The 17,673-nt window shown below is 41.2% G+C and overlaps 1 protein-coding gene across 1 annotated transcript in view; it reads left to right on the top strand.

Annotated features, from left to right (window-relative positions):
* Nucleotides 1-17,673, top strand: part of SLC24A4 (solute carrier family 24 member 4) — a 96,395-nt gene that overhangs the window by 62,831 nt on the left and 15,891 nt on the right. The window contains exons 5-12 of the mRNA XM_082318677.1: nucleotides 137-221; nucleotides 3,591-3,694; nucleotides 4,420-4,494; nucleotides 6,302-6,327; nucleotides 7,007-7,060; nucleotides 8,134-8,276; nucleotides 13,149-13,318; nucleotides 15,603-15,747. Coding sequence (XP_082174803.1) covers nucleotides 137-221; nucleotides 3,591-3,694; nucleotides 4,420-4,494; nucleotides 6,302-6,327; nucleotides 7,007-7,060; nucleotides 8,134-8,276; nucleotides 13,149-13,318; nucleotides 15,603-15,747 — 802 coding nt within the window. The remainder of the gene's footprint in view (nucleotides 1-136; nucleotides 222-3,590; nucleotides 3,695-4,419; nucleotides 4,495-6,301; nucleotides 6,328-7,006; nucleotides 7,061-8,133; nucleotides 8,277-13,148; nucleotides 13,319-15,602; nucleotides 15,748-17,673) is intronic.

The raw sequence follows: 17,673 nt of genomic DNA, 5'->3' as shown, positions 1-17,673 counted from the left end.
AATTTTGTATCATAGTGACTGTTCATCCTTGAACAGCACTGTGGCCAGAAAATGAAGAGCTTCTATCTTTACAACTGTAGAACTGTGCAATGTAAATACAGTAGCAGTGCTGACATTACCAATGCTTTTCTTCCAGAAACTACATTTGAGCGAAGATGTTGCTGGAGCCACATTCATGGCAGCAGGGAGCTCCACTCCAGAACTGTTTGCATCTGTTATAGGTATGGAGCCCACACACTAGCTTTTATGAGATCTGCTGTTAAAAAATCAGCAGCAGATCAAGCAGAGATATCCAAAAGTGCTACCATTCTTCTGTCAATTTATAATCAGCAATTGCAGCTGTCAGCTAGTCTGTGGTTCATGGTATAATTAACTACTCAAAATATCTCATGAAACTGTGAATCTCCTCTCAAAACACAGAGAGGAATGGCTGATTCTGAACATAGGAAGTGAAAGAAAAGGTTTATTGCAGTCCCCTGGGAGAGAATTTGAGATATTTGATGCCTCTTTGGCTTCTTTCTTCACAAATAAAGGGAATTAATTTTAGCAAGGAAGTAGGAGAACAGGGAAGATGGGAAAAGAACAAATTGATGTATAGATAAGTCAGATCTGTTAAAGACAGAAGGACATGGTGTACATTACTTGCAGAATTATTTGAAGTAATTCCTGAAATATTAAAGATTATTTGTATAGAAAGGAGGTCTAAATGGCAAAAGCAATCCCTCTGGATGGTATCCCGTCCCTCAGGCATGTCAACCGCACCACTCAGCTTGGTGTCACCTGCCTGCAAACTTGCTGAGGGTGAACTTGATCACACTGCCTGTGTCACTGATGAAGATATTAAACAGTACTGGTCCCAGTTTGGACCCCTGAGGGACAGTACTCATCACTGATCTCCACCTGGACATTGAGCCGTTGACCACTACCCTCTGGATGTGACCATCCAACCAATTCCTCATCCACCGAACAGTCCACCCATCAAATCCATATCTCCAATTTTGAGAGAAGGATGTTGTGGGGGACCATGTCAAAGGCCTTACAGAATTCCAGATGGACGACATCCGTAGCTCTTCCCTTGTCCACTGATGTAGTCACTCCATCATAGAAGGCCACTGGGTTGCTCAGGCAGGACTTGCCCTTGGGTGAAGCCATGCTGGCTGTCTTGAATCACCTCCCTGTCCTCCATGTGCCTTAGCATAGCTTCTAGGATCTCTTCCACGATCTTCCCAGGCACCGAGGTAGTTCCTCTGACAGGTTGGTAGTTCCCAGGGTCCTCCTTTCTACCAGTTTTAAAAATGGGTGCAATGTTTCCCTTTTTCCAGTTCCCAGGGACTTCACCTGACTGCCATGACTTTTCAAATACCATGGTGAGTGGCTTAGCAACTACATCATCCTCTTCCCTGAGGACTCTGGGATGCATCTTGTCAGGTCCCATAGACTTATGTATGCTCAGGTTCCTCAGGTGGTCACAAACCTGATCTTCTCTTACAGCCGGAGGGACTTTGCTCGTGTCTTGTGGTCCATCCACTCAAGATGTGTGGGAAGAGAGGTTGCCAGTGGAGACTGAGGCAAAAAAGTTGTTGACTACCTCAGCCTTCTCCTCGTCTGTTGTTACCAGTTTGCTGGTCTTGTTCATCGGGGGGTATGCTTTCTTTGACCTTCCTTTTCTGGCTGACATGCCTGTAGAAGCCCTTCTTATTATTCTTTGTGTCCCTCGTCAAGTTCAGCTCCAGCAGCGCCTTGGCCTTCTTGACCCCATCCCTACACAACCGGGCAGCATCCCTATACTCTTCCCAGCATACCTGTCCCTGCTTCCACTGCCTGTGCATTTCCTTCTTGCCCTTTAGTTTGACCAGCAGGTCTTGACTCATCCATGCCGGTCTCTTGCCTTCCTTTCCTGATTTCTTACACCTGGGGATCGAGAGCTCTTGTGCTCTATGGAAAGTGTCCTTAAAGATCTGCCAGCTCTGTTCTGCTCCCTTGTCTCTGAGGGCAGTTTCCCAGGGGGTCCTATTGACTAACTCCTTGAACATCTGGAATTTTGCTTTCCTAAAATTCAGGGTCCTGACTTTACTCTTCGCCTGACCCATATTCCTCAGGACTGCAGACTGCACCAGTGCATGATCACTGCAGCCCAAGCTGCCTCCAATCTTGATGTCACCGATTAGCTCACTTGCATTGGTGACCAACAGGTCCAGTATTGCATCCGTTCTGGTAGGGCTGTCTATTACCTGGCTTAAGAAGTTATCCTCAATGCGTTTCAGGAGTCTCCTGGATTGCGTACAGCTTGCCATGCTACTTTTCCAGCAGATGTCAGGTGGTTGAAGTCCCCCAGCAGGCCAAGAGCCTGCAAGTGCGATGCCTCCTGTAACTGGAGTAAGAAGGCTTCATCAATAGGCTCCCCTTGATTGGGCAGCCTGTAGTAGACACCAACCACAGGGTTCCCTTCTCTGCCTCAGTCTCTAATTCTTACCCATAAGCTTTCAACCTGCACGTGGGTATTCTTCAGAGACAGCTCTTCACAATCTATCTATTCCTTGATGTAGAGGGCAACCCTTCTGCCCCTCTTTCCTCACCTGTCCCTTCTGAACAGCCAGTAGCCATCGATAGCCACACTCCAGTCATGGGATTCGTCCCACCAAGTTTCAGTAATGGCAACTAGGTCATAGCTTTCTAGCAGAATGGTGGCTTCAATTTGATAAATCTGTCTTTAATAAAGCCTTAGTAGGCTTTCTGCTACTATCCGACTGACATTTTTACAAACTTTAGGGAAATACAGTCTAAAGGAATGCACTATAACCTCACATCCAACTTATTAAAAAGCAGTGAATGTAAGCATTTAAGGCTGCCTTTAGCGAAAGATTTAAAGTACAAGTAGATACAGCTCTGTAGTGCATTCATGTTACCTTTGGTTCTGTCTCAGTGCTGAAGACTATATTAGATAATCCCCGGAGGTCCACTCCAGCCATTTTTTTTGTCATTCTGATACAATTATGTTACAGAGATATCTGGGGCATAGGTGGGTTCAGTACTAAGGGAAATCTGAAAGTCGGTACTAGAACAGGTTAAGTCTGAGTCCTCGTTGTCTGTTCGAGTCAGAAGGTACACATTACTGCACCCAAAGTGGCCACCAGTGTTTTTGAGGGAAGACTCCCTTACTCCCATGAAACATTGCAAGGAAGAACACACTAAATATTAAATACCTAGGAGAAGGCTTTCTGTGCTTTAGTATACTGTTTGAAATAAATTCCATGCTCCTGATGTGACTGGAATGTTTTATACTTATTTGAATGGATTACTGCACCACTAACAACCAAGCTGTGAAATACAGGACTTACTGTTGAACTAACTAGCTAAGAAATTATTTACTTTTAATAAAAATATATATGTAGAGATATTAAACCAAAAATGGGGAGCTGCTAGCTACACTAAAAGCACAAAATATTCCAAAGTGAGCATTTATTATGAAACATGTTTTGGTTAAACTTTCAAACAATCTCTTGTTCTCAGGTAGTACATGTACTAAGTAATTGCCTGTGACCTAAAATGAAATGACAGAGGTAATAATGCATGTTTTGCTCCCTCTGCAGGTGTATTTATCACTCATGGAGATGTAGGAGTAGGGACCATTGTCGGTTCAGCAGTTTTCAACATCCTCTGCATTGTTGGTGTCTGTGGAATGTTTGCAGGACAGGTTAGTAGGATACTTATCTTCATGGAGTTCAGTTGCTTACAATTCAGGAGCTTCCATGAGCAAATATTAAAAAAAAGGGAGTATTAGTCAAAAACAAAAATGAGCTGTCATTGTGAAAAATGTCAAATGTTGGAAAGAATTTACAAATGCTTTACAAATAGAAAATGTTTCCAAAAAGTTCAGCTGTAGTTTCAGCAGTCTGAACATGTAGCATACAGAGGAAACTGGTTCCTCTTCATACAATATAGTATTCACAGTCAACTGATCAGTGGCATCTGCTAATCCTTCTTGGTACTGATGGTGATCAAAGAATCTAGGACACAAGCATGAGATTTGCTCCATCTACTCAGTAGATGGTTAGACTGTGTATCATTTTTTCAAGTATTAAGTCCAGTATACCCACAAATACAATGAAGTGGGAACCATTGATTTGCTGCAGTACAATGAATTGTATTTTACAATTGAAATTATGACCAATTAAAATATCATTAGTAAGAAATGTATTTCATTAATGGAAGTTTCAGTATGATTTTTATTACTGGTGGTTATAGATCCGTTGTCTAACAGTCTGATATGTCTTCCTGTTAGCATAAAACTGCAATTGATTCCAGAATTGTTGCTAATAGTAGTTCTGCTCACACACCTAAGTGATTGCAAGATAGAGGCCTTTGTTCTGTCTTTAAAATTGCATAATTTTGATTGTCTGAAGGTGTGATATTTTTCAGGTGGTTTGTCTCACCCAGTGGGCTCTGTTCCGGGACTCTGTGTACTACACGATATCTGTGATCGTACTTATTGTTGTAAGTAGTTCTCTTACCAATTAATGTGTTTCATTGCTTGAATATTTGGAGGACCAGCCTGCTAACCATTGATATACACTGGTAAACAATTATTTTCCTGGCTAGTTCTAGTGACATCTGGAAGTGAGGGCTCAGCTCCACAATATGGTCCAAACGTGAAAACTTCATACAGCCCCACAGAGTATGTGTCCATCATGTCCATCCGTGTCCATTCATTTTGTACCTACAGTCTGTAAAGTTCTGCAGGCTAGCAGGCTGCTGTTACACACTGCAGTTAGCACTCTTTTCTGACCTAGGGGACTGCTGCTTGTGGAGGTGAAAAATTTTGAGCTGCACCTCTTTTAAATAGGGAAGATGGCTGTTTCTTGCTTCTACGCAGTAATTTTATTTCACAGATTCTTGGTAAATTTTTCTAAATAGAGCACAGGGGAGATACCACTTTGTTCGTCTAGAGTAGTGTACATACGCATTTACTGTACATACGGATTTACTGTGTCTGGTGGCAAGGAGGGGAAGAATCCACTTTGTAATCAATATGGATCACTAGCTCCCCATTCAGTTACAGGAGTTACACAGGGTGGAGTAAAATGTGTATAACCATTTGGCCTAAGAGCAGAAGTAAAATGGCTGCCTTTTCTGCTAAAACTATTCTAGCTGTTAAAAGGACTCAGAGCTTGGTTTCTTCAGAATACATGACTTTGCTGTCATTTACACTGCACAGCGTGTGGGTACCTGTGTGCATATCTGTCTGTCTTTCACATGGTCCCACTGTTTTTCTAAATAGTATTTATAACAATCACTGTGAGGGATCCAAGCCTTGTTCACAAGGTTTGTGCTTTGTGAGGGGCACAATCCATACAGTGAAAGTTCTGGTTAGAAAGGGTCAAAACTCGCGTAGCTTCTGGCTAGATATGACTGATAGGACTGGACAGGCTGAAGCAATGGGCTGAGGCCAATTGTGTGAAGTTCAACAAGGCTCAGTGCCGGGTCCTGCACTTGGGTCACAACAACGCCATGCAACGCTATAGACTTGGGGAAGAGTGGCTGGAGAGCTGCCTGGTGGAAAAGGACCTGGGGGTGCTGGTCGACAGACGGCTGAATATGAGCCAGCAGTGTGCCCAGGTGGCCAAGAAGGCCAATGGCATCCTGGCTTGCATCAGGAATAGCGTGTCCAGCAGGACCAGGGAAGTGATCGTCCCCCTATACTCGGCACTGGTGAGGCTGTGTTCAGTTTTGGGCCCCTCACCACAAGAAGGACATGGAGGTGCTGGAGCGTGTCCAGAGAAGGGCAACGACGCTGGTGAAGGGTCTAGAGAACAGGTCATACGAGGAGCGGCAGAGGGAGCTGGGGTTGTTGCTGAGGGGAGACCTTATTGCTCTCTACAACTACCTGAAAGGAGGCTGTAGCGAGGTGAGGGTTGGTCTCTCCTCCCAAGTAACAAGTGATAGGACAAGAGGAAATGGCCTCAAGCTGCACCAGGAGAGGTTTAGGTTGGATATTCGGAAAACCTTCTTCACTGAAAGGGTAGTCAGGCACTGCAACAGGCTGCCCAGGGAAGGGGTTGAGTCCCCATCCCCGGAGGTATTTAAAAGATGTGTAGATGTGGTGCTTAGGGACATGGTTTAGTGCTGGACTTGGCAGTGCTAGGTTAACATTTGGACTTGATGATCTTCCAGGTCTTTTCCAACTAAAACGATTTGATGATTCTATGATTCTATGATATTTATTAAATAAATTTGACTGTTTTTCAAGATAGATCAGAGAAATGGTCAATTTATGTGTTTCCTTTTTGTTTCCTTCTTCTAGTTCATATATGATGAGAAAATAGAATGGTAAGTTGTGTAAATTATTCCCTACAGTCCCATATTTTCCATGAGACTGATCAGTAAATAGAGTTGCAGTGTAATTAGCTTTCATTCATACATGCTGGGAGTATGAGCTGGATTTGACACCTAGGAAATCCTGTGTATTTTCTTTCAGGGAAAACTAAAAGAAAATTTAAGAACCTGGAAACATTAATGAAGTAAATAGGCTATATGTAAGGCCTGAAGACTCACATGTGCAGAGAGGGTAACCAAAGTTCTGCTGCTCTGATTCTGGCTGTTAACATTTATGGGGGTGCTAGGTGTCCCAAAGAACAGTCCAAGGCGGGATCCTAGTGGAAGATCTTAAACATCTTCTAAAAGAGTCCTCTCAGAATGCCTGGCCTGTGCTTCAGCACTGAAATAACAAAAGGCCTTGGCATTATGATCCTCAGAAGGTACCTATGGTTTCAGTCTGCATAGCACATTTCTGAAATATATGCATTACATTTTATTTGCATGTTTATGGAACTTGAGAGTCTGCTTCCCCCCCATTCTGCTGAGACTCCATCTAATCTTAATGATGTGAATCCTGTGTACACAAACGTGACTTGTATTAGATATTTAATGCACACTCCTACATAAAACTTGTAAAGCATACAGCTGTTTGAATAGCCTTTTAACACTTTTTTTTTTTTGTCTCTTTGAGGTGGGAAAGCCTTGTACTCATCATTATGTATTCATTCTACATACTTATCATGAAGTAAGTGCTTTTCTTCTCTGTATGCCCTTTAGGTGTTAATTGATCATCATTCTTTTGGTGTGGTTTTGTTCTTGGCCTTCCTGCTGAGGACAATACAGCCAGTCATGTTTCTGTGTAAGATCCCTTGCTTTTTCATGCTTAATCAGTTTCGCTCTAGATTTGTGCTCAGTCAACAGCAAATATTTTCATGCATCCTTTTCATAGTGCACTGACGTAAAGTAGCTTTCAGAAAAAGTTGAAAGAAAATGTCATTTATACAAAGATATATGAAAAAGTCCAGCGGGTACTCTGGATTGTAAGCACACAGCATGTCAGCTATTACACATATTTTGTAACCTCTGGAGAACAAGGTCAAGGAACATTAGACAGAACGCTAAGCATGTATTGATCTTCAGACTGTCTCATACCAGATGGTATACTGACATCCCTCTTCTGTAGTGTCATTGCCTCTGACAGGAGAGTCAGAGGTCTGACTGTTACTGCAAGGGTCTGTGACTCCACCCTTCTACTGCAAGGTGCTTAGACTTATCCCTTGGTGCCCTCCCCTCACAAATCACCCTCTTTGGAACTTCAGTCTCCCTGTTCTCCTACATCAAGTCTTAGCAGAGTTCATTGACAGCCCTCTTAGATCCCACCCTAGTGCTAAAATAGATGCATTCTTTCTTTAGAAGGGTATGGTCAACAGTCCCAGAAATGCTCTAGCACCTGCCATGGGGAACACAGTACTGAAAGAAATAGTGAGGTGAATTGCGAGCTGATGCAGGAGGAAAGAAGCCGCTGTATAGTGAATGTCCTGGCTCCAAAATCCACAGCTCCAGTGTTTTGCCTTCACTAAATCTGCTCTAGTGTCTTCTTGCAGTATGCTGTATCTCATGAGAGATAGGTGCAACCCTTGCTTTCCTATCAGCTTGCCACTGAATTGGATTGTCCTTTCTCTTAACTTCCTGTTAGTTGTCAGAGAACATGCATCTAGGCTTTACTGCTTGCCTGCATAAGTTGTTCTCACATGCTCAAAAGTTTGATGAGGAAATGCAACAATCCAACCTTTTCAGACCTTTCCTTTGCACTTACAGGTACAATGTGAGGTTGCAAAATTTCTTCAGCCTTAAAAGCAAGAATGTTGGAAATGGTGACACAGTCAACAATGAGCTGGAAGATGGTAATAAATGTTATGCCTCTAGTTGTGATGACCCATCCATTCCATTACTATGGAAAGGTAAGGCTGAGCAGACAGGACTTGGAAAAAGAGTAGTTCACAGGATATCCTTTTTATTTCTTCAGTGCAGATCAAAACAGTGTTACTATTGAATCATAAGCAGAAATTTTTATTGGGTTAACTTGATAATTCAGCAGTCAGACTGCCAGATGAAAAAAACTCAATCAAAATTTTTTTTTATATTCTGGAAACAGGCTGCTTTGCACATTGGCAATTTTCCTCCCTTTTTATCTCCTGTTCAGTGATGAGCTACAATACTGGGAAAGAAATATTTTTTTTTTTGCCAGGAAGAACGTAATTTTCACTTCAAAAATTAGTTTGGAACTAGAAGTTGAGACTTAGGTGTTAAAGGAAAGGACATGGGCAGATCAGTGGGCAGGCGGGATTACGCGTTGAGTTCAGATCCTCAGAAGACTGGCTTTCAAATGCCTAAATAGCTCTGCATACATTGCCAAGCACATATGTAAAATTGAGAAATGCAGATTCTTTGCTGTCTGTGTCTTTGTCATAAAGGGAAAGAAGATGATACCCTGCTTCTGGTACTAAAGGTAAGCAGACATACCTGGGTATTTTCGGCTTTTTTTAAGCCTGTTTTTATAATTGTCTTATCCCTCTTCTCTTCCGTTCCCTCTTTTCTCTGTAGAGCAAAATCACTCCTACCTTCAAAGCACAAACGATATAATTTAGTGAGCTCTTGGGCTACTCTTAAAGAGTGAGGTCTCTTTGCTTTGTTCTTTGCAAACATCTCCCATTCTAGGAGAGTGAGCTCAGCAGCAATGTAGGTAGCATTTGGATAGGTCCTCATGTAATAACAAATGGTGGCAAACAGGAATTTAGAGCAGACTCAGAGAATCCCACTCTTTACTGCTTTTAGTGTTTAGGCTGGGATCTTTTCAAGGTAGGTACTGTCACTTACTACAGGTTTATGCAATGACAGCGCGCTGATACTCTGGTCTCAGATATGGTGCTTAGACAATAGTTTAATAGAGATTTTAAATTACTTCTCATAGGACATTGTAGCATAATTAAATTAAGATGCCTTTGAAATATTTTGATCTCATTTTACAATGAATTTTTGTGAATATTGACTATGATACAGTGAAGTCTGTCACTTGGATGTGGAGGTGCATACATACAAGGTTCAGAGGATACCTCCTAGGGCAGTTGTTACTTATGCATTCAACTGGGGACACAGGAAAAGGGTGATCCAGTGAGAGAACACAGATATTAGTGGTTTTTACTTCTGAGGCATTTGTTGGGTTCTGATGTCATCTCCCTGCATGCTCTCCTCTCTAGCCACTGTGTGGTAAAGGGATGATAGCACAGAGTGCTTGGCTGTCCACCTGTTTCCTTTTCAGGAAATGTGAAGATTATTTAATGCTTGTGAAGAACATGCAGAGGTTTTAGGAAAAGGAGCAAGAAAGCTAATAAAAACTTGGACTCATGAGAATGGTGTCTCCACCAGCAACTGTCCCCAGCAGGTTTCTTTTCTAATTTCCCTCAAAGATGCACTGAGACTGCACTTTCAGTCAGATTCCCTTTGCCTTCTCCAGCACCCATTACACAAATACATGCTGCGTTGGAGGGACCGTTGTTCAAAGTGTGAGAGTGTAGATATTATCACAGGCAAACCTACCTGGGGTGAGAGAGGACACAAAGAAGAGATTAAGGAGGTGACAAGGTTTGGAGTGAGCAGTGGAGAGGAGGCTGGCAGTGTTAGCCTAGCTGCTTTGTAGACGGGTGCTTTATGTGTCAAGAAGCTGTCCTAGAAAACCATCACATGGCTGCCTGTTGCATCTCCCTCCTGTTGAGTCAAAATATGCCATGACCTATCAGTGACTCGCTGTTAGTTGCCACTTGGCTGGCTTCACAAGCTGAGCTGCGCCTTCCCCAGCAGCAGCTTTCAGAAAGAAGAGCACTGCTAATAGCAGGGAGAGAACTAGACCTGGCCTCTGCCTTAACCTCCAGCCAGTAGTTAGCAAGTTTCACGATCCACCGAAAAACCTCCCTTGGCTTCATCAAGGTGTAGGTCTAACCTTAATCCGATTTTCCACAGGAGGAAAGTCTGATTACTTCCCAAAAAAAGAACAGTTGCTTCAGGTGAGGAGCTTTCTTCCTACCAAGGATGGTTAGTCTGTTGCTCAAGGTGCAGATAAAAGCAGGGTTCACATGCGGCACAGCTCTCTTTTATGCTTATAAGTTTTATTACTTTCAAGAGCTTCCAATGGTACAATATAAAAGCTTCCATTACTCAAGTTTCAGAGAGAAAAAGGAGAGCTTTTCACCATAAGATGAATTCAGTTTCAAGGGCAAGTTCTACACACACAGGTAAAGGCAAAATATTGGTGCTGTGTGAATAATGCTCCTAGTTTAAAGGTAGAAAAATGTGGCTCACTGCCCTTGGCTTTTATTATGTCAACCCAAATTTCCACCAGGTGGCATGGTTCGATTCCTACCTAAAACCAGAAACTCTTGAAAAAAGTGGGTTTCTGAGGGCCTGATCAGGAGTCAACTAAAGTCAGCAAGAAGCTTTCTGTTGATTTTGACAGGGTTGTTGGTGATGACCCTTTGTGGTGAGCAGGAAGTTTAGGTAGTTTGTTAAAAGGAAAAGCTGTTCTCAGAAGATATTTTTCTAAGGAATATCACAAAGGAGAAGCGAAAAAGGCTTTTCTCTGTCTCACATTTGTGAAAACCACTTTTGCAATTTTTAGGTGGAGCCAGTTTGTACCATATGGGGCCAATGTATGTATGTTTATGGACATAGGGAGTGAGACTGAAGAGCTGTTATGAAAATGTATGAGCAATGTGCTGCAGTAAGTTAAAACAGCTGCAGTTAGTTATATGTATATTTATAGTGATATATTCTACATCAGTCCTGAGATTTTTATCATGGTATTTCATCAAAGCTGAGTATGTTTGGTCACTGTCTCCTTAGTGCTCTAAGAAACAGTTCCAGAGTAACTGCAATGCTTCCATGTTCTTCATGACACTGTAAATAAAGAAGCACTTTGGAGACTTCACTGGAGAAACTCACTTGAGAGCAGTTAATCTGATGAGACTGTTAAGGCAAAAGGGCCAGATATCTCTTTACCAGGATTGCTGTCAAATATTTCTTTTTCTTCGTCTAAAGCAAATGTTAAGCTACTGTGGTTAAGTCCTCTTCTGTGAAGATTGGTGCCTAGGTATCTTCTGTGAGGATTGGTTCCCAGGAAGCTTGTCTGGTTATATATTCCTTCACAGAAAAGCTGCTACACTCTAACTCTAAGAGTCATTGGAACAGATGTGCTCCTTATTTGCATTATCAGCTGCAGTACTCAGCAAGGTTAATTTGGTTTAGATGTTGGGGCGGGGGGAGGATATTTGCTCCTTTATGTTTACCAAATGCAAAATTACTGCCAGTTCTATTCTCCATTAGAGATGTTAAGCTGCAAGACAAGACTACGGAGTAGATTCTTTGAGTAGGGCATATTTCTTTGTGAAACCAAAGATCTCTTTATGACACTTCAGGTGACCTCAGTGTGTTCATTGAAAACTCATTTTAGTGAAACAAAGCAAGACACTCAAATGCTAAAGGGTAAAAGATACAGCTGTTTACTGGTGATTTACAGGCTTGCTAGGTTTCACTTGTTGAATGGTAATGGAAAGACATATTTATTCAACTTCAAATATGTTAGAAGATGCTTAAGACAGCAAAGCCTTTATTGCATGATGTGATTTACATGCATGCATGGATCCAGTCTTCTTCCTGAAAAACAAAAATATTTCAACACTGTAAGAATGCAAAAAAAATAACAATACAGATTTCTGTGTATAGAACAGGTTCATTTTAATTCCTTTGTTTGAGTTGAATGTTTTCTTAGATTTCCTTGGCTTCCTGACTGGAACCATGCACTAATAATTATCTTTCACTTCTACCTCCTAAATTCTCTTCCTCTTCTTAATGTAAGTAACAATGCAAAAGGGGAGTGGGAGGGTGAAGCCAAGCTAAGCAAAGCAGAACACAAGCAGCAAAGAATTTTGTTGGTTTTTTTTTCTGTACATATTATTACATGTAATAATTAATATTTATTACTGTCACATACATATTTCCTGCCCTGCTTTCTAACACCACATGGGTATGTCTCCTGTCTGCTGAGCCTTGCTCTGCTTGCTATGTGTAGTCTGTAGCATTTGTGAGAATATGGGTTTGTTGTTGAGCTCTGAAAGTCCTTGCCTGTACTTGTGTTGATTCCCAATATAATTTTGTCTCTCTGTTTGTGTTCTTAACATGGTAGAACAAAACTCTTAACCTTGGTGCAAGTTCCTTTGTATGAACAAAGGCTTACTTATAACATACATTTGTTCTTGACAATTGTTGTTTTTCATCATTTCAAATCTTGTCACGTTAGAGATACTGATAATATTCTGTGAAGGTAAAGTGAAGATTTCCAAAAGGAGTGAGCACGACATTAGGGACTTCTGGATGTGCAGCACCTTGATCCAGTGGGATAGCTTCAGAGGTTTCAGGAGCACTGTCTACACTGCCACAGTGCAAGTGCTTTTAGAGAAGGCTTACAAAATCATAGTGGGACATAAGTGATGAAAACTGGTACTACAGCATGAATGGCTGGGTAAAAACTGCTCCCGCTCACCTGAGAGTGGGATGGTGGCCACCTTAGCAGAGTGAAATCCCTTTTCAGCATGTGATCTAAACGAAGTACACAACTAATGAACAGATTCACCAGGCTGCAGAAATATTACAGGAAATTAATTTGTAAATTCAGGCGTTCACATGAATATTACCCCAACCTGAGCCTGAAAAGAATGACTCTGGGTGATGGGAAACATGGTAAGATCAGTTCCACAACTAACTCTGTCCATTGTGATCATTAGTGAAGGGGATACAGCAGTATGGCAAAAACAGTGTTGTGATGGTGGATGAGATCATCTGCTCCAGTCCCCCCAAATACCGGTTCCCTGAAGCTGGATTACGGATTATGATTACAAACAAGTTTGGACCACGCACCAGAATGCGGATGGCAAGCCGACTCATCATTAATGAGGTAGGTTCATTAAGAAAACAGTAAATGACTATGTGGCAGAGGGGTTGCCAAAGAAAGAGCTGTGCTCATAGTGATTCTGAAATTCAGATTCTCCCATGTTCCTAGGGATGGTCTAGAGCTATGTCACAGTAGATTTGAAGGTGGATTCCCAGTTAGTGATGCTGCCCGTCTTAATGGGAGGGCAGTCACCAAGGAGGGACTCCCTTATCTCCCTACCAGAAAATGTGGATAGTCTTTTTAGCAAGGCCTGCTGCGACAGGACAAGGGGTAATAGTTTTAAACTAAAAGAAGGTAGATTTAGACTAGATGTAAAGAAGAAATTTTTCACTATGAGGGTGGTGAAACACAGGAATGGGTTGCCCAGAGAGGTGGTAGATGCCCGATCCTTGGAAACATTCAAGGCCAGGCTGGATGGGGCTCTGAGCAACCTGATCTGGTTGTAGATGTCCCTGCCAATTGCAGGGGGATGGACTAGATGACCTTTAAAGGTCCCTTCCATCCCAAAGCATTCTATGATTCTATGTTTGTTTCAGTGTGTGTGTGTGTGTATGTGTGCACATTTGGATTTTATCTGCAGCAGAAGAATTGGGTTTGATCATTACGAAAGTGGTCAGGCTAAGAAAGGATAATGGGCAGAACAACCAAAAATCTGTAAGAACTGCTCTTATATTAGCAGCACGTCAGGATCACATCAGATATTTGCCTACCTCTTTAGTCTTCAGTGTAGTCCTCAGCTCAAAATGAAAGTGAACCAAAATATTTTCATGACGGGAATTTGCTCTGAACAGTTTCAGTTAACTCTTACTTGATATATTGTCACCACCATATATTGCTTATTTCATAGCCTGCAGCTGAAGTGACAGGACTGGCCAAGCTTGTATGAAGTACTTGGGGTGAAATCTTTGGCCTGCCAGCCTTAGCTTCTATGAAGGCAGGATTTTATCCTTTGCTCCCTACAGTGTCAAATATGAGAGGTTTTTACTCTGGCAAATAAATTAATTTCAGTAGTTTAGGAAATACAAGCTTTAGCAAGATCCTGGAATTTGAACATCGTAACACAGTTCATGTGTCTACTGAGCATTGTGAATACCCCACTGAAAGAAAGCAGCACTCATATATTTGTAACAAAAGTCCAATTTAACAGTAAAACTGTGAAACGTTCATTAGGAAGTCAGCTTGGTGGTGTACAGTCAAGAGCAGAAGATCAGATGGGACACGCAGCAGCAGTTGACTCTGTAAAAGTTCTGCTTTGAAGGCAATTCATTGATTAGAAAAAATTTCTATCTTAATGGATATGTGCACAGAGAGCTGATACTTGCTACTTCAACATTTGCAAAAAACATTCTCTAAACCAGGGGATTTTGGATCTATGTTCTTATGTATTCTCACTGCCAAAGTCTTGCAAAGTATTCAGATATGAGTTTTCTCTATTTTTAACTACAGAGTGTTAATATCAGTTTCAGAACTTTTTTGCATGTTGTGCAGTTACTTTATTTTTCAGGGCATTTCAGAGCACTTTTTAGGAAATTGCAACAATTTGTCATGAAAAAGAGAACACTTATCAACCCTGCATTTTCTCATCTAACAAACTAAAAATATTTCTTTATTTATAAAAGTAGGAAATTACTGTTACATCTCACATTCTCCAGTGTATTAATGGGCATATGTAACGACGTTTAAAACCTATCCCTGTAATTGTTGTACTGAGTATTGGAACTGTAGCAGTCTTATACATGTCTGCAGGGGCAATTATGAGCTTCATGAAAGTATATACTCGAACAAGAGCAATAGGGGCTAGTCTTGCTTATGAAATTATAAGTAGGACCTTTAGATTTACCTCAAGGCATGGGGATGAGAAGAAAGGAGAAGAGTTGGACCTGAGTAGGAGAGATCCTGGGTAATGAGTCATTCATAAGCCAGCTCTAATAGTGCAGAAATGTCTTGACTGTTACCACTAGATTATGGTGCTATTGCTGGTTAGAGTGGGAACTGCTGAATGAGAAGTGCTTCAGAATAACCACACTCAGTAAAACATGGTGAAGAACAGATATGACAACTTTCTCCATCATGGCCTGAAAGACTCCTGCCAGTATTTTTGAGGTGGATGGTCAACACTGGCCTGATGAAGACAGGTAGGCCACAGACAGATTTGTTTGTTGCTGAAAGGAAGGCTTCATGGAGAAACATCACGGCTCACATGAATGGGGCTGGACAGACAGCAAAATCCAGATTTAACAAAGTCAATATTTTCCAAACTATGGCAGTTTTGTCTTTGACACTGCAGCGTCAGCGGTTAATCCAGTCTGCCAATGGCTCAAGCAAACCACTTCAGAATGGGAGACGTGACAATATTGAAAATGGGAACATCCCTGTGGTGAACCAAGAGGAGGAAAATGAACAGGACAATCTATCTCCCTTTTCATTGCCAGGTAAGGCTTACTTTCCAGGTGTTTATAGTAAGGAAACAGAAGATAATTAAAATGCCAAACACCGGGTTGTAAGAAAAGACAACATATGTGGGGAGAGAGGAGGACGGGGATTGATTTGACTGTTTGAAGGCTGGATTTGATGACAGTAAAACTTGGCTGGAGGCTACCTGGCTAAAAGCAGATCTTAGGAAAGTGTTTTCCAGCCATCATGCACAATAACGGTGGAAGTGCTGGTTTGCCAGAGGCAAAGGGAAAGCAGGTAAGGCAGGTTTATATTAAAAAACATGTCAGACCAACCTGATGAGCACTGCACTGCTAGTAATTTTGAAGTCAACAGTTAATAATGGCCTGCTGGAGATTGCTAGGCCAGAGGCAGCGAAGTGTATAAATATATAATAACTTGATTTAGTGACTGTAGGGGAGGCTTCTTGGGTGAAGAGGAAGAAAGGTTTACGGGGAGAAAGATTGTTTAATATCTTTGACAGTGTTTAAAATTATTAGAATAGCAATATGTAATAATATTCACCTTTTGAAATTTTTTGGAAACTCTCTGGTGTGAAGGGCTATATATAACCAACCTTATTATGTTGGTGCCCTCAGCACATTGCAGGTTGACTCTGCCCCAAATGCTCCGGAGATCAGACAGCAGAGATTAGATCACCCCTCACAGACATGTAGTCAGTAGTCCTGTGTCACACAGTTACTGTTTAACACAAATATTACTTGGCATAAATGAATATTACACGCAGTGAAAAAGAAGGAAGAATTTTCCATGTTGCATATGATTCTAATTTCTTAGAGATCCCATTGCTTCAGTTGCTGTCATTTTAGAAGACATGTTTGTGACTGAACGAACATTGAAGCATGCTTTATGAAGACTGGATAAAACCATATGTTTTCATGTGTTACTGTACTGTGTGCTCTTATAGGAGCTTCTTGCAGTCAGCAGTTACGGACTTTCACGGGGGGTGAAGAATGGAAACAAACTGATTCACTGAAGATGGGCCCATTAGATGGGCTCCTGATAAGCAATGAGATAATGAAAAAGCTGTTTTTATTGTATGGTGAAATAAGTGGATCCAAGCCAGCAATGTGCTTGTGCACATGAACATGTTCTTAATAATAGTAACAACAATAATTACAGTAGTAAACAACTTCTAAAACCAAAAATGTCTCCCCAAACCATCTTAAAAATGCATGATTCAATGCACGTGTTGGCAAAGAAGATTTTTTAAACTGAGTTGATTTTAACAAGTTTTTGGATTCAAGTTTTAATTAGGGCAGTGCAATTATGCATTTCTTCTTACATTCCAGGACAATGCAGAAATCTTAACATGTGGCAAACATTACCTGGAGACCATATTTGGATTTGTTCAAGACTCAGACAACTTCTTTATGAATAAAAAATAGATTTTGGAGTAGAGCTTCCTAAGTGTGTGACATTCACAATAGACAAAATGCTTGAAACTAAGGAGGGAGTTATTAGTTATGCCACTGACCTTTTTTAAATGCAGTTTTTCTGCATTTTTGAGAAAGTCTTTAAAGATAATTGAGGTATAACAGGCCAAAGTGGAACCACTGATGATACAGTTCATACTGGAATGGAGCAAAAGTTCAACATGAACTCAAAGAGTTGCGTAAAAGTGATTGTTTAAAATCCTCATCATTATCTTCAGGTTTTGTTACTCCTGTTGTCTGGAGATGGTTATCTATTGGTTGGATTCTCATTGCTCAACTCATATGTTCTGAGGGAGAATTCTTTTATTTTTTCTTTCAGAAGTACCACTTTAATAACTTTGGAGAAAATTTAAAGAACCAGAATCATGCTTTGTTGTTGTTTAAGTACTGTGGCACAATCAGTAGCCTAAAAAAATCCTGACATTTAAAACTGGCTTTAAGGAAAAGGTAGTTTGGAGACAGTTTCCC

This window comes from Platalea leucorodia, assembly GCF_965183815.1.
Source record: "Platalea leucorodia genome assembly, chromosome: 7".
Lineage (NCBI taxonomy): Eukaryota > Metazoa > Chordata > Aves > Pelecaniformes > Threskiornithidae > Platalea > Platalea leucorodia.
Note: the sequence above shows the minus strand (reverse complement) of the source record. Positions and strands in the feature narration are given on the sequence as shown.